Source organism: Equus caballus, chromosome 8, assembly GCF_041296265.1.
Source record: "Equus caballus isolate H_3958 breed thoroughbred chromosome 8, TB-T2T, whole genome shotgun sequence".
NCBI lineage: Eukaryota > Metazoa > Chordata > Mammalia > Perissodactyla > Equidae > Equus > Equus caballus.
The window spans coordinates 41,403,557-41,426,170 of NC_091691.1; the positions used below are offsets into that span (position 1 = coordinate 41,403,557).

At 38.4% G+C, this 22,614-nt stretch overlaps 1 protein-coding gene across 8 annotated transcripts in view; it reads left to right on the forward strand.

Annotated features, from left to right (window-relative positions):
• Positions 1-22,614, forward strand: part of PTPRM (protein tyrosine phosphatase receptor type M) — a 770,187-nt gene that overhangs the window by 473,528 nt on the left and 274,045 nt on the right. For all 8 annotated transcript variants that reach the window (XM_023648190.2, XM_023648193.2, XM_023648191.2 and 5 more), the window contains exons 8-11: positions 1,846-2,154; positions 6,986-7,095; positions 16,454-16,655; positions 20,543-20,645. In XM_023648190.2, the coding sequence (XP_023503958.2) occupies positions 1,846-2,154; positions 6,986-7,095; positions 16,454-16,655; positions 20,543-20,645 (724 nt within the window). The remainder of the gene's footprint in view (positions 1-1,845; positions 2,155-6,985; positions 7,096-16,453; positions 16,656-20,542; positions 20,646-22,614) is intronic.

Below are 22,614 nucleotides of genomic sequence, written 5' to 3' on the forward strand. Positions count from 1 at the left end.
TCCCCACCGCCACCTCCCAACCCCAAAAAAAAAATTCAGCTGAAAGAAAACCCAAGAGTGAGTTTCTTAAAAAAAAAACAAAAACAAAAAAAACCCACAAAACATGATTTCACTTGAAACGTTTTCATTTGTTGGAGGTCACAGGGAAAGAGGATGATTCTAGGTTCTCTCTAGGTCTTCAATGATGAAGAAAACAAGCAATTTATGCATAAATGGAAATCAAGAAATGAACTTAAGTACTAATCCCAACAAATATCCAGCAGCCACACAGTAGAGGTCGGGCTGCCTGGGGAAGCTGAGCTGGGGACCGTGGCCTGGACCCGTCTTCTATGGAGTTAGGAGACAGGAGAAGGATTCTTCACCACTTTTGTCCCAAGATTAACTACATGGAATCTTGATTATAGTTCACGTTCTTTCGTCATGTCTTAAGTGGAGTTTTGGTATCTTTAACGTCCTCATTTCTTTCAATCCGATTTTCTTTATTTTGGTAGAGACTGCAGTAGAGTTGAAGCAGCATATGTTTAGTTGTCAGATAGGAATTCAAGTGCCCCAGTCAAACCTTGACCTTGGTCAAGTTGTTGAACCAAGCTTAGCCACAATTTTATCATCCATGTACTGGGGAGGATAGTACTTAATCCACAGGATTGTTTTGAGGAATAGAGACTATATATAAAGCAACTTGCATGTAGTAAGTGCACACTCAGTAAATGGTAGCTGTTATTTCTCAAGTTCTCATGCTTATTTCCCTTACCAATTGTAGATCTTTTTACATTCATATATGATGGCCACAATTCAGGAAAAGAAAAATCAAATATATGGATCAAATGTATTTATGGGTCTACCAAAGCAGAGCATTTCAGATCAGTTCTCCCCAAACCCATGAAAGGTGAAAGTTTTAGAAAAGTGTATGGCACATAGTAAGTGCTCAATAAATATTTTCTGTGTTTAGTTTTGTATTTTCATACTAAGTTTAAGCTTCCTCTGTGTATATTCTTTTTTTCAAATCATTCAAAATGCTTATATTCCCTGCATGTCATTTAGATTTCTAAGCTTGAAGCTCTGTACCTGGGGCTTAAGCTAAGGAATAATAACTAAGACATTGTCAGCGATAGGAAAGAACTACTTTCACCTTAATTGTTTGGAATTCTATACAAATCAGAACCCAAAAAGGCCTGGAGTTCTGCTCAGAAGTTTATGTTCTCTAATCATTATATTTCATGCTGAATTCACAAGCATTTATTCTTATGTTTTCCAATTGCATAATTGCAAGTTAATTTTAAAAGATAAAATATGTGTATAATTAACATTTAGATTGGTTTTGTGTATCAGAGACCCAGAGGCGAAGAGCTTTAAATAAAAGCATTGTATTTCTCCCTGATAAAAATTTTGCAAGTTCAGGGATGGTATGATAGCTCAGTGATTATCAGGAATTCTGTCTCCTTCTTCACCATTGCTTTGAATTCCAATGCACCTCATGGTCCATTATGGCTGCATGAGCTCCAAACATCATATCCTCAATCCAGCTAATAGGAAGGAAAAATGGACAAAGATGGTGAGCCACTTCCTTTCAAGGATACCTCCCAGAAACTGTTCTTGACGTATCATCTTATGTGCCACTCACTGGAATGTAGGCACATGGCCACACCTTGCTGAAGACGCTGAACATTTTAGTCTTTATTTTCAGTGGCCTTATGCCCAGCTGTGATTTAGGGATTTTATTACTCTGGAAGAAGAGGAGAGCAGGTACTGGGGACAAGTAGGACTATCTTTGACATGTGGGCATCACCAGAACTTTTATAATTCTTTCTCTTATGTCGTCTTTTTTCTTCTTTTCTTTTCTAATAGATCCCATGCGTGGCCCAAGAAAACTGGAAGTAGTAGAAGTTAAATCTCGTCAAATCACTATCCGCTGGGAGCCATTTGGCTACAACGTAACTCGTTGCCATAGTTATAATCTTACAGTTCACTACTGTTACCAAGTTGGAGGACAGGAACAAGTGCGGGAAGAAGTAAGCTGGGATACAGATAATTCCCACCCCCAGCATACAATCACCAACCTCTCACCATATACCAACGTTAGTGTGAAACTCGTCCTCATGAATCCTGAGGGACGGAGGGAAAGTCAAGAACTCATAGTACAGACAGATGAAGATCGTGAGTACTTTCAAGTAATATGCTTGTGTGAAATAGATATTCTTTTAAAAAAGCAGCTTTTCTTTCTTTTAAATTGAGATCTTTGTAATGAAACTGGAAGAAAGAACTACTTACTGTGTTGAACAGCACAAATGTGTGTCTGTGCTTCTGAGTACTTAAGCATTGACTGAAAAAGGTAAAGGGCATGAAGATGTAGGATTTTAATTCTTTATGAGTCATATAATTACTTTTCTGTATGCTGTGTTTCTTGTTCAACTTTTATTATCGTGTTGGACTGAAGAGTTGTTGTTTGGGGTATCAGGTAATTTAAATGAAATGGTTACTTAAATGTATTTAAATGGCATTCTGAAACATTTTTCATAGTTCAGATAAAAATTCAGTACAGAACAGAGGCTGCCCTTGCTTTTAGCACCACCTCATTAGGGTGCTGGTCATGAAAAACATACTTTCCCACAGGAACAATGTTGTAATCGGATATTACGTCAATAAACAAGGGTTTAACAAATAAACCATGCACATTTCCAGCAACTCATCAACAAAAGCAAATACACAATTGCAATAAACCTCTAAAATAATTTAAAATAGTAAAATTACACCTTGAATCCCAGAGCATGGATCTAAATGTGCTTTTCCTCTGATTATAAAGGGGACTGTCATGTACAACAATGTGTTCCTACAGCACATAAAATACAGTGATAATGTTTCATACATTTGCCGTGAAATTCATTTGCTAGGGGTCAGAATAAGTGGCAAAGACCTTGGAAACCATTAAATGAATACTCTTACTTTTCCTGGGAAGATAGATGTTTAACTTTCTGTTTCTTCATGCAGCTGATTATGCCCTTTGATCGTTGATTATAACATGAATTAAATGTTTATAATAACACTTTATTGTTCCACTTAAAGAGCTGCCAAAGTATTTTGGAATGTTTATTACCTGTGCAACACCATGCATATTGCTGTAGAAGAAGAACATCGAAACAGCCAGAGTAAAGGAGGAGCTCACCCCACATCCTTCTCTTTTCTTTTTTGTAGCCCCTCAAGTCCTGCCTGTGTTGGCTGCTCTCAAATAGCTGTCCTATTACAATTACTTTTGTAAGCAGTATTAGTTTGATACAAGTCACTCAGTCAAGGCTGAGATAGGAAGCCCTATTTCTGTTTCTTCCAACTCTTTTTCATCTCCCAGGAAAGAGGAAAGAAGGTGTCGGTATTGTCAATAGGTCCATCTCTGGACCCTTCCTCCCCTACATTTCTGTATTTAATTTGGTCGTAGCTCCTGTTGTTTCTACTTCCAAAATGGGAGATTGTTCTTGTCTCTCAACTTCCATGACCTATGTTCAGATCCTCATTATTTAATGCTGAAATCTCTGTAATGGTTTCAACTCTTCTTTGTGTTCCAGCTTTTTCCATTCCAATGGCCCCCTATGCAGTCATTAAACTAATCTTTAAAAATACGTTTGCATCATGTCACTCTCTCCACAAGAGCTTTAAATGATTCTCTTTTTCCAAGTCTTGATTTTCAAGGGCTTCTTTATTCTTGGCTCATACTCTAGAACTAACAACTTTTCCTCCACTGCAGTCATTCTGCAAAGATCTCACCTCAAATTCGCTCCTGTATGCAACACTCCTTGCATCCTGGGCTCTTCCTCATTGTCTGTTCTCCTCTCCCATGTGCCTTCCCACCTGGCTGCATTTCAATTTCATCTCCTCCGCTACGTGCTGAAGTTCTCCTCAAGCTTCAGATTCTTCATAAAACTGTTTCCAACTCTTCCAGCCATGTTACTCTCATCCTTCTGAAATTATTTGCACTTACTGATCCTTAATTCTCTAAGCCTCAATTTCGTCTTCTGAGAAATAAGAATAATAACAATTCTCAGGTGTATTAGGGTTAGAAGAAATTTACATGGAGAGCTGTTTGTAGCTGCCAGAGGCGGGCCTTTAACAAATGATTATTATTGTTATTGTTGTAACGATTCAAAGCAACTCATGGTGACCCTTTCTTGTTCTCTCTTTCGTTATATATAAATTTTTTTCTCTTAACTATAAACTACTTGAGAGAAGAAGCCATCTGTTTTTCTTCTATAGCAACATGCATGATATTGAGTAGGTAATAAACACAAAAATATTTTATTAGTCTTTAAATAAAACAGTAAATTTGTCGGTAATCATTTAATTCGTGTTCTAATCAACAGTAATGTTTTCATCAATGAGAGAGGGAGATAAATGCAGGCATTTCTAGAGGTGAGTGGATAGATATGTCTTGCTGAGCATGAACCCACTCTAAACCTTTGGGTTTCAGACAGGGATCTGACATGAGCTAGGAATTCTCTCAAGTTCTGTCAAAACATGAGATCAGAATAACTTCTATTTTTGTTTGTTTAAATTAACTTGCTAGTCCCTGAGGTGCATGCATTATTTCCAAATAAAAATCTATTGTTTCATAGCACACTGCCATGTAGTTAATTAGAAAAACTTTTATTTAAAATTGTGTTTCCTGGGGTCGACTCACTGGTGTAGTGGTTAAGTTCATGCACTCCCTTTTGGTGGCCCAGGGTTCACAGGTTCAGATCCCCATCTCGGATCCCCTGCGTGGACCTAGCTAGGACCATTCGCCAAGCCACACTGTGGCAGCTTCCCACGTAAAATACAGGAGGATTGGCACGGATGTTGGCTCAGCAACAGTCTTCCTCAAGCAAAAAGAGGAAGATTGGCAACAGATGTTAGCTCAGGGCCAATATTCCTCACACACACGCACACACACACACACTATATTTCCTAACAACAACAACAAAAATTACTTCAAAAAAGAGAAAAGAAAAACAGAAGTACAGTAATTGTCAAACAATACCAAGTTTGAGGAGAAAAATAATTGTGGAGTCACTTTATTTATCTACCATTCACAAAGGCTATAATTCATTGAACATTGTGAGTTTTGTTGTAGTATAATATTTTTATTGAATTGTTTATTTCATGAGAAAGTATGTGGGAAAAATTATCTTTTTATTACTGTTTAGAGTGTCACAAGACAGAATAGGGCTCAATTCTACAAACTTAGAAATTAAGGCTATATATCCCACATCCTGAATTCCTAGGACTTCCATGAATAGATGCTGGGCCTAAGTTCCTACAAGGTACTGTCTTCCCTAATTTAATTAGCTTGCCTGGTGTTTTGTTTCAATTCACTTTATCTCTTCCTGACATAAGGCAATTTTTTCAATGTTTCTATTTTTTAATTTTTATTTTTAAGTTTATTTATATTTATTCTTTATTGAAATACAGTTGACATACAATATGATGTTAGTTTCAAGTGTACAACATAGTGATTTGCTATTTCAATATACATTACAAAATGATCACCATGTTAACTCTACTCACCATCTGTCACCATACAAAGTTATTACAGTATTGTTGACTACATTCCCTGGGCTGTACATTCCACCCCATGACTTACTGATTTTATAACTGGAAGTTTGTACCTCTTAATCCCCTTCACTCATTTTACCCTGTTCCCCTCTGGCAACTCCTAGTTTGTTCTGTGTATGTATGAGTCTGTTTCTGTTTTGTTTTCTTTGTTCATTTGTTTGTTTTCCATATTCCACATAGAAGTGAAATCATGTGGTATTTGTCTTTCTCTGTCTTATTTCACTTACCATAGTACCTCTAGGTCCATCCATGTTGTCCCAAATGGCAAGATTTCATTCCTTTTTATGGCTGAGTATTATTCCATTATATTTATATACTCCACATCTTTTTTACTCTTTCATCCATTGATGGACACTTGGGTTGCTTCCATATCTTGGCTATTGTGAATAATGTTGCAGTGAACATAAGGGTACCTCTGTCTTTCACATTAGTGTATTTGTTTTCTTCAAGTAAATACCCAGAAGTGGAATTGCTGGATTGAATGGCAGTTCTATTTTTAATTTTTTGAGGAACCTCCATTCTGTTTTTCATAGTGACTGCACCAATTATATTCCCACCAACAGTGCACAAGTGTTCCCTTTTCTCTACATCCTTGCCAACACTTGTTATTTGTTGTTGTTTTTGATGATAGCCCTTCTAACAAGTGTGAGGTGGTATCTCATTGTGGTTTTGATTTGCATTTCCCTGATGATTAGTGATGGTGAGCATCTTTTCATGTTGGTCTTCAATATGTCTTCTTTGGAAAAATGTCTATTCAGGTCCTATACAAAAGTATAAAAAAGTGTTGTTCCTTCTGTGCTAAAAGTAAGGGCCCTATCAGCAACTCAGTATAGAAAGAATGAAATAAGTAACAGATCAGTAAGTGCAAATCAATACAATGTGTGAAAAGAGTATAAAGTGCAGGGCTGCTTGGGCACATAGTAAAGTAGAATGATCTGGACTTGTCACCCGATTGGGGTGTTGACAGATTGAGAGTTGGAGACACCTCAGGATCCCGAGCCTGGATAACTAGGCTCAGTCACCGTTGACTGAGATAGGTAGTAGTGTAGAAAGAAATAAACTTTAGGGCCAAGTAAAGAAGTTTGGTTTCAGTATTGAAGGCCGCCATGATCTAATCCCAGTTTACATTTCTTACTGCATCTCCCATTACTGAGAGATTACTGATTACTGAGCTTTGTCCAGTTGATTCAAACTTTAAAGAAAAAAGTGATAGAATTATTTTCTTTATAAGGATGGTGTAACCAAAATGGTTTTAAATTTTGGATCTTCAAAAGAAAATTGAGTGTATCTATGTGCTATTAAAATCTTGTGCCTCAATAGAGAGCTAAAAACCTATCAAGTCTAGAAAAATCTAGTTTAGGGGGAGTTTGTTACTCAAACATTTATCAATTTTTTTTTCCCCTTCTAGTGCCAGGTGCTGTTCCTACTGAATCCATCCAAGGAAGTACCTTTGAGGAGAAGATATTTCTTCAGTGGCGAGAACCCATTCAAACGTACGGTATCATCACTTTATATGAGGTAGTGTACACATTCGTTAGTAATTTAATTTTTTATTTTAATTTTTATGATATCTAGGCTCTCTAGTATTAAAAAATGCATAATGACATTCCTTTTAAGAAGTTGAATGTCTTTAATAGTTATAATGGTTACTGTATAAAATCAAAAAAATTAAAACTGAGTTTTTGACTTATGTATAATTTCAGAACGTATATTTATAATAATTTGAATATTTCCAGATTATATGTTATTATATGTAAAGATGCAACTTAATATTAAAAAATCACCTTTATTAAAAACAATAGCTATTTTGTAGAGTATATTGATTAGGAGACAATTGCAGAATCCAATTCTTGCTAGCTATAAAATATTTTACTACTGAATTATAAACACTGATTATCCAATTAGCAAAGTCAGCAGGTATTGCCACAGGAATAACAATACAATAATGTCTTTTGTTTTCTTAGTATTAGCAAAACACCCTTTAGACTTCTGTGACGTAGTTTTGTCTACTCAGGCATATCAAATGGTTGAATGATAGAAAGCAGAGAAGAACTTGATGAATTATTCAAGGAAAAATAACAGCAATAATGGGGTGGCAGTCATCATCACAGCTGTATGAGCATCATTTCACTATGGCTATTGTCATAGAAACAAGCAGGTGCATTTTTTTTAAGCTAGCATTTATTTGAATGCAAATTCAACAAAATTATATGTTGTTAGGTTTCTAAAAATCGCGGCAGTTGCTCCTGTGGAAGCTCTGCCTGAATACCTTTCAGAACTACAGACAAAAGCCTGAGCAGATCAGCTGTCAGGCGGTAATCACTGGTAACCCTCCTGACCCAGCTGGCCTCACATGTATGTTTCCTTATCCCTTTTGAAAATTGGTACTGAAATGCCAAAAAGTACTGTTTTTAATTGAAAGCCAAACAAAGTAAGGGAAAAGATAAAAGAAAAAAGTTGATTTTCATGTTAAGTTACTGATGCTGTTTATTGGCTGCTTCATTGTAAAAGAATCGAGTGTTAGGAAAATCCATGGCTCAGCTTTAGTAGAGCTAAGTTTTATAATTAAACAAGTTCGCAATTTTTTCTCAGCGATCAGAATCTTTTATAATCTTATAATAACTATAGTTAATATTTTGGCCCCAAGACCATTTGGCAGTCTCAGTTTTGGAAATTCTTACCTAAGAATAACAGAATATTTTACTAGAAAAGATACAGTCTTTGAAGCCAATGTTAAGTTCCAAGAAATAGGTCTATCTGTCCTAAAAATCACATGTTGATATCTAGACAGACAGAAAATAATAGCCAGATTCTTTCTGATCCTACTGAACATTTATCTTTGGGTAATAAGTAACTTTAATGTGAAAACAATAGGAATAATAATTTAAAAGAAGAACCCATTAATCTCTCTGACTTCAGCAGCCCGGATCTCCCAGTTGAACACTGATCTAAATGCCACGACAATGGGGATACGTCAGTGTGTCATAAATCAGGGTTTTAAAAATCAGATATAGGTAAGTAGAGCAGCATGGTTCATTTTTTTAGGTACTGAGGGAAAATGTCAAATGTGTGAATCATGCTTAAGTGGTTAAATATAAGTTTTCTGACTGCCATCTTTCTTTCTCTTCTCCCCATGTTTTCTAGAAGCAGGAGGGAGGGAGTCTCAGGTTCCTCTGGGTAGGCCTTACATGGGGTCTCAGGAGGGAGCTCTTCTTTAGCTAAGATGCACTACATGCTCTGATTTGCCCAGCTTGTGCCAGAGTCTACGACAGACATAGCTTCCTCCTGGAGCTGAGGGCTGATGTTGAACCAGACTCGGTCCCCTCTCTGCAGAACCCGTCTCCTGCAGCAGACGTCATGCTGAGGAAGTAGAACAGTTGCCCAAAAGGAAAGAGGGACCTTAGGAACAGTGTATTCTGTCATAGAAACACACTTGACTATAGGTAAAATTTAGGGGAGGTAAATTTTCATAATTGGAAAAAAGCTTACTAACAAGTGGTACAGGGGTTCTTTAGGGCAGGGAGCACACTGGATAGTTTCTGAAGGAGAGAAAAAAAAACAGATTGAATGCTGTAGATGTAAATGGGTATGCCATGGGTTCAGGTTATTCTCAAGTTCTCTCTTTACCTCTTATGAAAGGTATACCAAACCGTTAATGATTGGAAAATGCTGATGACATCATTTTTTGTCACGAGTTACGGTAATTTACAACATTAAAGCATTCTTCTGATCTTAGTCTTTGCCCTAATTTCCCCCTGACATCCATCTTCAGCCTTCTCCAACGAGCCTGTCCTTTCTGTATTCCCCACCTTTGTTCCAGCTCCAGCCTTCCTCCTACCTTTCCTCCCTATCTGCCATTTCATTTTATCAGAGTCATCTTCCTAAAACCTGGGACTTATAGTTACACGCTTCCTCAACAGCTATCAACATTTTTATGTTATCAAGTTATAAATCTAATGTTGTTCTCTGAAACAATATTTTAGGTATAGAAGTAGTCAAAATAAAATATCCTTGCTTGCCAATTTCACATTCCAGATGTAATTACTATTAACAATTAGATACATGTCCTTCCAAATTTTACAAGGTAGCAATTATAGGGAAAGTTCATTTATGAATATAGATGGATAAAATTTAATAAATGTTAGCAAATCCAGCATTTTATCACAAGAATAACATGCCATATAAGGTCCCCACCTCACATCATACAGAAATAAATACCAAATAGATTCATGATCTAAATGCAAAACTTAAACTCTAAGAAAAATAAGGAAGACATTTTTGTAATATGTCTTTGTAAGCTTGACATAAAGCCCAAGTCATTTTTTAAAAGATTGACAGATTTGGTTATAGAAGAATTTAAACTTCTGAATGATGAAAGATACCACAAAGAAAGTCTACATACAAACAGAGGACTTGGAGAAATGATTTTCAATATTATAGCAGTCATGGGCTTGTGGCTGTAATGTACAGAGACGATATGGATTAACAAGAAATAGATAAAACACTCCATTAGAAAAAAATGGACAAAGAATAAGAGCAGGCAACTTATAGGAAAAAAATCCAAATGACATGTAAGCATGTGAAAAGATACCTACCCTACCTTACTAATGATTAAGAAAGCAATAAAACAAGCGCTACAGAAACTACGTTCATAGGTATCAAGTGTTAAGCAGAAATGTGGGGAAATATGTGCACGCCTAGACTGTTAATGGGAAGATACATTTGCAACTTCTTTTGTAGGTAATTTGAGGGTATCTATCAAAATTTAGACATTGTGTATCACATCTGTTTCCAAAAGTTTATCAGTCACTAATACTCCCAAATACACAGTATTTCCACTGTACCACACTAAATTTACATGGCTCACAATTGCCTAGTGAGTGACGACAAAAGTATACAAAAGTGTTGTCCCTTCTTGCTAAAAGTAAGGGCCCTATCAGCAACTCAGTATAGAGAGAATGAAATAAGTAACAGATCAGTAAGTGCAAATCAATACAATGTGTGAAAAGAGTATAAAGTGCAGGGCTGCTTGGGCACATAGTAAAGTAGAATGATCTGAACTTGTCACCCAATTGGGGTGTTGACAGATCGAGAGTTGGAGACACCTCAGGATCCCGAGCCTGGATAACTAGGCTCAGTCACCGTTGACTGAGATAGGTAGTAGTGTAGAAAGAAATAAACTTTAGGGCCAAGTAAAGAAGTTTGGTTTCAGTATTGAAGGCCGCCATGATCTAATCCCAGTTTACATTTATTACTGCATCTCCCATTGTTTTTCTTCTGGAATTTAAGGAGCCATGAATATGGAATTTTCTTTTCTCCAAGAACCTTCTCAACTGTCATACCACCTGTTTTTGCTTATATCTTTCTTCTGTCCTGATGCCCTCCCCTCCATTCTCCTCCTATGAGACTTCTGTTTATCTTTCAGTGTTTCACTCAAATACTGTACTTTTCCCTGAAGCATCCTAGATTCTTTCCTTCCCTGAAATCAGACTTAATTATTTATTCCTTTGATTGCTTGGACCTCCATTAAAGGACTGTATTTAACACTGAATGGAATTACAATCAACTCACACTCCCTAGAAGATTTTGGTTCCTCTCCTGGTCAAAGATTGTGTCTTATTACATTTTGGTTCTCTATGAATCCCTCAGTTTAGAATTTGAAACTTTAAGTGGAGGAGGGGAAGATACTTTTGGAATATTTCAGGCACTTACATACAAATCAGAAATCATCCAACAAAACAGCAGTTGACTCCATCTCATCTAAATTTAACCCCTAGGTATGTTGTTTGCTTTTCAGTTTGCTTTTGACTTGAGTCATCCCATAACATTACCTAGATCCAACACTGGAACGTGAGTGTTCCCTATAGAGGCTTCATTAAAACTGCTTTGGTTAGAAGGGCAAAAATAACCAAAACAAAAAGTGGCAAATGTTGGAGAGGTTGTGGAGAAAAAGGAACCCTCATACACTGTTGGTGGGAATGCAAACTGGTGCAGCCACTATGGAAAACAGTATGGAGATTGCTCAAAAAATTAAAAATGGAACTACCATATGACCCAGCCATCCCACTATTGGGTATCTATCCAAAGAACTTGAAATCAGCAATTGCAAAAGTCCCATGCACCCCTATGTTCACCGCAGCATTATTCACAATAGCCAAGATGTGGAAGCAACCTAAGTGCCCATCAATTGATGATTGGATAAAGAAGATATGGTATATATACAATGGACTACTACTCAGCCATAAAAAAAGGATAAAATCGTCCCATTCACAATAACGGGGATGGACCTTGAGGGTATTGTGTTAAGTGAAATAAGCCAGATAGAGAAAGACGAACTCTGTATGACTCCACTCACAGGTGGAAGTTAAACATATAGACAAAGAGAACTGATTGGTGGTTACCAGGGGAAAGGGGGGGTGGGGGAGGGCACAAAGGGTGAAGTGGTGCACCTACAACAGGACTAACAATAATGTACAACTGAAATTTCACAAGGTTGTAAACTATCATAATCTTAATAAAAAGTTAAAAAAAAAAACTGCTTTGGCCCTTAGCCAGTGATGCAATGCAAGTGTGAAAGCAGTCCCAAACTTTCCTTCTGGGTGTTTCCTGCTGCTTTTCTGCAGCCTGATACTTAATAGGCACTTAATTAACACTCGTTGAATGAACAGTGAAGAAATAAATGCCCAAAGGACATGCTGCATTTGGCTTTGAGCATGGAGGTATATCCTGGCGCCCTTGAGAACTGCTGCTCAGGGCAGCAGATGCTTATTGAGCATCATCTCTGCAACGGGCAGTGGAGTTCTTGAGCCAGATTGCCCCTGTTCCTGAGGATCTTTTCTTTATCCCTAGAATTCAGTCTCCCAGAGCTTTATATGTTTGAGGGGAATCCATAAACTTTCAGATGATTTGTGTCCACAAATATACAACATATTTGTTTGTTAGGGATTTGTTACAGGTGAGGGAGAGTATTCATAGTTTTTAGGAGTGCATGAATTCGTGTATATGTGCGTTTTTATGGGTAGAAAAGAGAAGCTCTATAATTTTTATCAAATTATCAAAGGGCTGTGACTGAAAGACAATTAAGAACCCTGGGCCTGGCTTATCTTGCAGCTCCATGGCTATAGGCAAATACAAACCCAGCAGCCCCAGCAGAACAGCAAGTCCTTTGATAAAGCATTTGCTTTTTGCTTTACATTCTGTGCCAGTCGAGCAGACATCCTGCTTGCTATAGTGTGAGCATTTGTGTGAGAGCTCTCACACCTGCTCTCCCCAGTAGTCTTTGTAGGAAGATATATACTAAGTGCCAAATATTTACTGATCACAGTGGGATCAGAAAGTAGAATAAGACATCAGTCACTCCTCAGAAAGAAGAGACAATTCTATGAAGAGTTCCAGTTCCTTTGGCATATGTAAATCACAATCTAAGACTATACAAGAGCTCCTAGAGCCTGTTGTGCAATATAATGCAACATCATTGCCAGGTGAATTGTATGGACACAGTTGCAACAGAGGACATTCAGCAGATGCAGTGACTGTTAGGTCAGGTGTCGGGGGCTTTATGGAGAAGTAACATGGGAACTCTGGCTGAGACATCAATGGATACCTTTTTGTTCCAATCTCACCAGAACTCTCAACAGCATCTTTGAAAGCATTTCTTTCTTAAAATACTTTCTTTTCTCTTTTGATTTCTATGACAGCTCTCTCTCTTTTGGCTTCCTTCCCACTTTTCTGGCTCTTCTGTTGGCTTCTTCTCCTCCACCTTATATTAAATATGCATGTTCCCCTAAAATCCCTTCCCCAGTGGCCTCATCCTTTCCTGAACCATAATATTTCAGTGCTGATCACCCTCAAGTCTCTATTTCCAGCCCAGAGCTCTCAGACCCCAGTTTTGTGTCATACACAGTATGTCCACTTGACTTCATAGGCATCTCAAACTTGATATGTCCACAATCCAACTGTTAACTTCTCTTCATTCATTCCATCCCAGTTCAGTAAGTGGAGCCATCTTTTACTCAAGCCCACAACATCTAACCTATCCTTGATTTTTCCATCTTTCCCCCACATCCAGTCCATCACTGAGTTCTGTCCATTTTGTCTCTAAAATATGGCAATTCTTTTCATTTATTGCCCTCCTCACTGCCCCAACTGTGGTCCCAGCCACTTATTCTCTCACCTGCACTATAGCTTTACCCCGTGGGCTCTGCAGTAGCTCCTAGTGGTCTCCCAAATACCTTTATTGCTCCCTTCCATCAAATCAGTCCCCCACCTGGCAGCCAAAATGATGTTTTTATAAGGGGAAGCAGATCATTTTGTTTTCACACTTTAAATGTTCGAAGTCCCCTCATTGTATGTGTCCATGCTTCGTATCTTGGAATACAGAAGCTGCGTGCTGTTGTCGCTGCCCCCTTCCGCAGCCCCCCGTGAACCACAGTCACCTCACTCGCTGGGCTGCAGCCATACAGGCCTCCCTTCTGTCCATTAACTGTGCCCAGAGCGCTCCTGCTTTACAGCCTTAGTTCAGGCTCTTCTTCCCAAACTCTTGGCATGGCTGGCTCCTTCACAAAGTTTAAGTCTTCTCAGATTCACTGACGTCTCCTCGGTGGGCTCTTCCCCAACCATTCTAAATGGCTGTGTATGTACCCTTCTCCCCAGACAATATTCTTTATCTTAGCACCCAGTTTGTTTCTTCCTTGGAATGCAGTGTTTAAAATTTATTAATCTACTCATCGTATGTCTCCCTAGCTCCCTCGTACCCCAGTCCAGATTCCTAGCTACCTGACGGCAAGGCCTTCATCTACTGCTGACCCCAGGGCTCACAGAATGTCAACATTTGATCAATATTTGAATGGAATGAATGAATCTGAGATCATAATGGAGAAAACAGAACAGAGATAACACTATCATGTTCCAGGCCAGTGAAAGTTTATGAGCAAAAGCAGTGTCAGAAAAGCCCAGTGCTTGTAGGGCAGTGAATCTTTATCCCCTGGTCAGGACAGAAGAACATCTAATGTCATCATATCACGTATTCAGAAATAAGTTTGGAGAGGAAGGTCTAGGCATAGCCTAAACACGAAGCTAGGGGTTTTGGACTTTGTCCTGTAAGCATTTGTATCCCATTGAACTTTTTAGTAAGGCAGTAAAATGAATAAGATTAACCTAGCCCTGGCGGGCAGTGCTAGTTCTTATTTTAATTATACTGTATCATAATTGCTGGATGCTTCTCTCCTTCCCCACCAAACTGTTACCTCCTCCAGGGCAGGCACCATGTCTGAATCACCTATGACATCCCAACTCACAGCAGGGTGGTTGGTACATAAGAAGCATGCAATGAATATGTTTTGAATGGGTGAATTAATTAATTAATAAACTTTGGGGGAGCAGTATGCTGTCATAGCTTAGATGTGCCTTCTCTGAACCACCCTTTTCTCTGGGGGCATCAGAATGGAGGTGAAACTAAGCAACTAAGCACATGGCAATGCCGTTGTTGCTGAAGTCCCTCCCACAGCAGCTGGGTGGTAGACATGGTCTTGTCTCTTGACTAGAGTAACCTCGTGAGGGAAGTCTGAGAGAGGGTTACCAACAGATGTGCTGCCTGACTCTGATAGTGTCATGCACTGCAGTGATTAATATATACAGCAAACGTTTTCTTGCCAAAGCTTAGTTGATTTAATCTAAATATTCTTTCAGAGAGGTCTCCTTAATTATAATCACATGGTATAAATATAAGAAGAAAGAATGTCAGTTATCACTTTGTATAATAACAGTGTTAGTCTTCATGCACATAAATTATAAGTAAGTTTACCTATTTAAAAGCAAGAAAAGTGCTCAGTTTTGCATTTAAAACTTTTGAATATGCCACATTTAAAAATTATGTCATTACAACCGACAGAAGTTAGTAATCACCACTAAAATGCATTTTCTTGAATAGTTGATGAACTACTTATAGTGAAATTCTTTAAAAAATCATTTGAAAGGACAAAATTTAAAGGCACCTATGCTATATTTATTTTCACACATTCCAGGCTCAATCCAATGTGCCTTGAATACCTGTTACGTGGCAGATATCATGAAACCTTCTAGAGTGGCACTGGCCGAAATGGCAACTCCTAGTCACGCGTGGAAGTTTAAATTTAAATTTTAGTTAATTGAAATAAAATAAAATAAAATTTTCAGCTCCTCAGTCTGACTAGCCACATTTCAAGTGCTCCATAGCCACTTGTGGCTAGCAGCTACTGTATTGAAAAGAGCAGAGTAGAACATCTCCATCATGACAGAAAATTCTATTGGACAGCATTGCTCTAAAGAAAAGAATTAAATATGACCCATCATAAGCACCACAGTCAAAGTATCAAGAGCTACTGACACATGTCTAGGATTTATTTTTAGAGCAGATATCTTTGCCCACGTTGATGAAAACCTTTAAAAGTGTCCTTATTCCCAGTAGACAATAATCCTCTTCAGCAGTAAACCAAACTATAGGCACTGAATGAGAGATGAGGCCTTACCCTTGTCAGGTCCTTATCTGTTTGAGCTAGTTGTATATTTTGTTATTTTGTTTTAAGCCAACTGTAATGTAGTTTTCAAAAATGACATTTTGAAAGCAAACAACTTCAAGGAATTAGCTTAAACCTGAGCTCATCCTTTATGTTCTAATCTACTGGCTTTCAGTTCCTCTGTCTATAAAAGTAATAACTCATAACAGTTTTGGCTGAGTTCCTGTGCCCCTTCACTGGACCCAGGATTTGAAGACTCTAAGTGAGTAGGAGAGCTCATCATAAAGTGTCTGACAGTGTGTACATCAGAGGGGTTATTGGATAAAGATGCAGTCTTGGTCCATCTGCTCCAGATATTTTATCGCATTCTTATTCTCTTGCAGATCACCTACAAAGCAGTCAGTTCCTTTGACCCAGAAATAGATTTATCCAATCAAAGTGGAAGAGTTTCAAAACTGGGAAATGAAACCCATTTTCTATTTTTTGGACTGTATCCGGGGACCACATACTCCTTTACCATCCGAGCTAGCACAGCTAAGGGTTTTGGACCTCCAGCAACAAATCAGTTCACCACCAAAATATCAGGTATATTGTGTATTCATGAATTATGTCTTTTATCAGAAGTAGCATTTTTGTTCTTTTTATTCCCATTGTCAAGTATCCAAAGTTCACCCAAACTTAGATTAATTTGTATTCAAATTAATATTTTGGGGTTTCTGAAAATCAGACTCAATGGAATTAAAGTACTACAAATATTTATAATTTGGGAGCTTAAGATCATCCTGTGTTATAAAGCAGCCACTGTTTAACAGTTTGCATTGGAGGACTTGGACAGGAGCAGAAGGTTCTGTTCTGTACACTCTTAGCCACTTGACCATCCCAAGTTACCAGAGTAGCAGTGTTGGACAGATCTCTGTAATGAGCCATGAATGACTGAGTGGTCAGCAGAAAGACAGCAGTATATGGAGTCCACTTCCAGAAGGATCAGCCTTCCTTGGTATTTAGTAGTTTCACCATTAGTAGTTTCAAGTCCTGAAGAGAGAGGTGACAATAGAGGGGTGGCACCAGGCGCTCATGGCCTCTAGCTTTTTGCTTGTAGAGACTCAATTATGCCATCCAACAAAAGACATAGTTTGAGAAATATTTCTGGGCATGTGCAGCTGAGCAGAACATGTCTGTGCTTGAGCCTGGAGGAAATGGAGTTGCCATCTGGTGTGGGATATGTAACAGCAGGAAACACAGTTCCAGGGATGTCTTCTTTTCTCATTTTTCCCCTTGGATGTGAGGGGGGAGATGTTGAGTTTAACTGTTTTGGCTGGGGGTAGGTGAGCAGGACGTGGGGAAGTGTTGAGTTTGACTGTTTTGGTTGGGGTAGGTGAGCAGGGAGTGGGGAAGTGTTGAGTTTGTTTTGGTTGGGGTAGATGAGCAGGGCGTGGGGAGGTGTTGAGTTTAACTGTTTTGGCTGGGGGTAGGTGAGCAGGACGTGGGGAAGTGTTGAGTTTGACTGTTTTGGTTGGGGTAGGTGAGCAGGAAGTGGGGAAGTGTTGAGTTTGTTTTGGTTGGGGTAGGTGAGCAGGAAGTGGGGAAGTGTTGAGTTTGACTGTTTTGGCTGGGGTAGGTGAGCAGGGCGTGGGGAAGTGTTGAGTTTGACCGTTTTGGCTGGGGTAGGTGAGCAGGAAGTGGGGAAGTGTTGAGTTTGACTGTTTTGGCTGGGGTAGGTGAGCAGGGCGTGGGGAAGTGTTGAGTTTGTTTTGGTTGGGGTAGATGAGCAGGGCGTGGGGAAGTGTTGAGTTTGACTGTTTTGGTTGGGGTAGATGAGCAGGGCGTGGGGAAGTGTTGAGTTTGTTTCAGTTGGGGTAGGTGAGCAGGGAGTGGGGAAGTGTTGAGTTTGTTTTGGTTGGGGTAGGTGAGCAGGAAGTGGGGAAGTGTTGAGTTTGTTTTGGTTGGGGTAGGTGAGCAGGAAGTGGGGAAGTGTTGAGTTTGACTGTTTTGGTTGGGGTAGATGAGCAGGGCGTGGGGAAGTGTTGAGTTTGACTGTTTTGGCTGGGGTAGGTGAGCAGGGCGTGGGGAAGTGTTGAGTTTGACTGTTTTGGCTGGGGTAGGTGAACAGGGCGTGGGGAAGTGTTGAGTTTGACAGTTTTGGCTGGGGGTAGGTAAGCAAGAGGCAGGAAGGGGCTCAGTCTTTTAATGTCAGTGTTTACTAAATAATATTTAGCCTGATTTTTATATCGTTGTCCCTCACTCCTAGTTTCGTAGAAGTTTTTGTTTAGAATTTTTGTTTAGAATTGAAGGACGGGAAGTACTCACAACTAGAGTACTGTAAGCATTCTACTAGGTTTTGAGGGAGGGAAGTTTGAAATGATTTAAGCAATTATAACATGGGAAAATTTTTTATTCTGTGAAGATTTTATTTATAAGCACAAACTTGACTTGAAGTTTAATATACTCTTGATATTTGATATAAAGCATTAGGTTTTAAGAACAATATGGAGAGTTGGGAAAGAGGGAAAAATCCTTGGGAGATAGAAAAATTAGAGGTTAGGAAAATGACACAAGTTGTACAGATGAGTGAGTAGAAAGACCACTGGACCTAGAATCAGAAAATCTGGGTTCTAGTCATAATTTTACCGTGTACTTCCTCTGTGATGTTGATCAGGTGAATTTATCCCTGGGTATGAACTAAGATGATATTATCTGGTGCATAAATTTATCATGGAGATTTAAAGAGAAATTGTGTACCAATGTGTATACCTTCAAGCTCTTTTTTAGGTAATTTTCCCCTACGGAAACCATATTTCAAAGATTAATATTTTAAAGAGGGTATTCTTTTAGAAAAAAATAATTTATTTTTACCATCTTCATTAGATAAAAATTCTGGTTGATTTGAGTCACTGTTAGCCCCCCCAAGGTCATACAGTTCGATCGAAAAGCAAAGACAGCTGACATTTTAGTTAGCCTAAGAAGGGTCATCAAGAAAAACTATTTGATTTTTTTTTAAGATTTTATTTTTCTCCCAAAGCCCCCCAGTACATAGTTGTGTATTTTTTAGTTGTGGGTCCTTCTAGTTGTGGCATGTGGGATGCCGTCTCAGAATGGCTTGATGAGTGGTGCCATGTCCGCACCCAGGATTTGAACCGGTGAAACCCTGGGCCACCAAAGCAGAGCATGCGAACTTAATTAACCATTCGGCCACGGGGCCGGCCCCACTATTTGATTTTTATATTGAAAAAAATTTTATAGTTTGTAGGTCCCTATCTTGTACTTTCATGGACCTCAGATAGAGAACTACTCTCTGTACAAAATGTAATTCTATATTATGAATTGGAGTTAATTTTTAATAGAATTGGAGTTAATTTTTAATGCTGAGAAAATCTAACAATTGGAACTGAGATATAGCCCGTGTCTTTACATAAAAGCATTTTATATGTAAGAGATTTTAAAAACCTGTATTTACAAGAAGTGATCTCTAGCATTCTCATCAGATACCTGTCTATACCTATGGATCTTAAAGAAAGACCATGTGCCCTCCCTTATCACAGCCTGCATGAGATGAATTCTCCTGTCGTGGTGAAGACAGAATTACCAAAGAGCTCAGCTGTTGTCTTCTCTTGATAAGACTTAACAATCTAGTGAACAAAGAATGAGAGGAAGTGGCCCTGGAAATAGCATTCACATTGGGAAGAGAACTGACATTTATAGAATTATATTTGCCTGTCTTTCTTTATCTGTTATCTCTTTGAATTCTCATAATAGCCCTAGAGGATATTTTCCTATTTTGAAAGATAAGTAAACTGAAATTACAGAGATAATTAATGTGCCGAAGGTCTGATGCTGGTTAAAACAAAACAGCAAAAAGTCAAACCCAAGAAGTAACCCTTTCTTACTTCAATTCCCATGTCTTCTCCACTCTCATGCTGTCTCTGAGAGCCCACAAGTGGGCACTAATTTCAGTGAGCCTCTCTGGCTCCAAAGGTCCTCTTCCAATCCCCAGATGGATCTTTGCTGCACGAGAAACCTTGGCTTAGATGGAAGAAGCGTAAAGTTCAGTTTTATGATCCTAGTAATTATTTCTTAAATATGCATTTGAAGTAAATGTTTTCTTGAAGAAAAGCATATGTACAGAAAAGTTCACAGCTTAGAAGTGTACAGCTGAATGAATTTTCACAAGCTGACTGCAGCCATTTAGTGAGACTCCAAATTGAGAAACAGAGTATTACTAACACTTCACAAGCTCCCCTCATGCCCTCTGCCAACTTAAACACAGGATCAAAGGAGTCAGCACATCCTGGTTTTAGCAGTTGTCCTGATATTCTGTGTAGGACGTATACAGAAAGGCTCTTCATGGTTGGTTGATAGCTGCAATTTAAGCTAAGGGTACTGTGTTCTTAATGTTCTTTGTAAATGAAAGTAAAAAGAAAACTAAAAGGATAAACCAGATATAATGAGTCTCCCGTGTTTTGCATTTCCCCCAGCACCCTCTATGCCGGCTTATGAACTTGAGACCCCTTTGAATCAAACTGACAATACAGTGACGGTCATGCTGAAACCTGCACACAGCCGAGGCGCACCTGTCAGGTATGGAGCAGGGAAGGGGTGGGCTGGCCCTAGAGAGAGAAAAAGTAAAATCAAGCTGGTTAATTTCTCAAATGTGTTTTCCAGAGATTTGCTACCAACCTCAGTCAGCATGTAAACTCATATCTTTATTAACTCTAATTAAAAGAAATGAGTGAGGAAAAGGGAAGTGCTTTGATGTGGAGTGATCAAGTGTTGTGTAAAGAGTTTGATTCTGATGGAAGTGAGTTGTTCTTTGAAGATAAGAACAAAAGCTCCAGTCTTTTGAGAGGTGGCTTTACTTTTAAAAGGTAATTGCTGCTGCAATTTAGTTCCCAAGGGCAGATGACATTTTATCCTGAGATCTATTCTTTAAATGGACCTTTGGGAGCTTTTTTGTTTACCTGGGTTTTTTAATCAGTTAACTTTAGTAAATCGGCTAATTTCTCAATTGACTATGTAGTATATAATTATTTTTTAAAAAGAAACAGATTATTGGAAAGATCACTGTGAAGTCTTCATTCAAACAGATTTAAGTTTATTACTGGCATGTAGGCCCCATTTCTCATTCCATGATAATTTATATAGCTAAGAAATTACAAAGTGTAACTTTTACAGTGAATGAATAAAATAAATTTATTCTTCCTAGGAAGGAGCAAAGGAATGCCTGACTACCGCTTGAGTATGAACTTGTCATAAACTCATTAATCTATTTAAATGAAATTTCTACCTGTTTCAGAGGGATTTAGATATTTTGTATTATCAGAATGGGTTTTATTCAAAATAATCTATTATTTTGAATAGTGTACTCCAAGGAAACATTTACATTCACGTTAAGGCAACATAGGGTTTGTTTCCATGTTCCTTTGTAGAATTTTATTTCATTAACCTTTTAAAACCTGGCTCTGTTTGATCACGTTTTCACAACAATATCGTAGGGAGATTGTTTGGATTTCTTTCTATTTGATAAGATGTAGACATATCTCAGTTCATAGAATCAGGAGTAAAAACAGAACAATATAAGTTGACAGTAAAGTCAAATTAGAGTGGAATCACAGAAACTTTTGCTTGAAAATCTACAAAACTTTATGCAACAATTTTTAGTTTACTCTATTGACTTTCAAACATAGTAGCTCATGTAAGAGATTTAGGATTGCCGTTCATAGGTGCAGTTTGTGAGAACACTATGAAATATACAAAAAGTCTATTCCAAATTTCAGATATTATTGCTGCTAAAAAAGTGATGCCACTGACACTCCGCAGGCACCTTGGGTTGATTTGTGCAGTGCTGAGGGGTTGCACTAACCCGGATGACCCATGGCACATGCTCCTTAGATGGCTGTCCAAGACTCAAGTGTACCTGTGGCTGAGGGTCAGACTTTTTCCACTCCAGAAAGCTGAATTATCATTAAATGAAAATTGACTCTCTGACAATGGCCTTGGGAGCATCATTTTTTTCTGACCAATTTCACAGTTGCCCAGACTCAGCAATAATGGGCCATTGGGATGGGAGTCAGTGTTCTACTGTAGAAGCATTATGATACAATGAAAGGGTAAAGGTCAGGCAGTTTCAATGCCTCCAGACAGAAGGAAGTGAAATCCTAACCTTTCTCCAACATAGCCAGTTATGCCTTTTTCTACTTTATTCTTATATAAACTCCTTTTATACATTTTCTATTCCTGTCCTGTTGCATCTTTCTTTCAAACCCTTTCAGTCAGATTTCCATCCATGTTTTTGTATGGATGTTTCCAAGTCTTAAGTTTTCAAATAATATTCCTTTGGGCAATCTGTGTTAGCCGTTATCTCTTTAAGGTGTTACTTGCATTTCAAACTACTGTTTGCATTTTCTATCATAGGCCCTGCTAAGGCATTATTTTGTTGTCTACTTCTACACATCTCTAGTTGTTTTTGAAGACTTTGGAGCCTTACTAGCTAGTTAATTGTAGATATCCTCAGGCTTTCTATTCTTATAGCTGAAAAAATACAGATTCA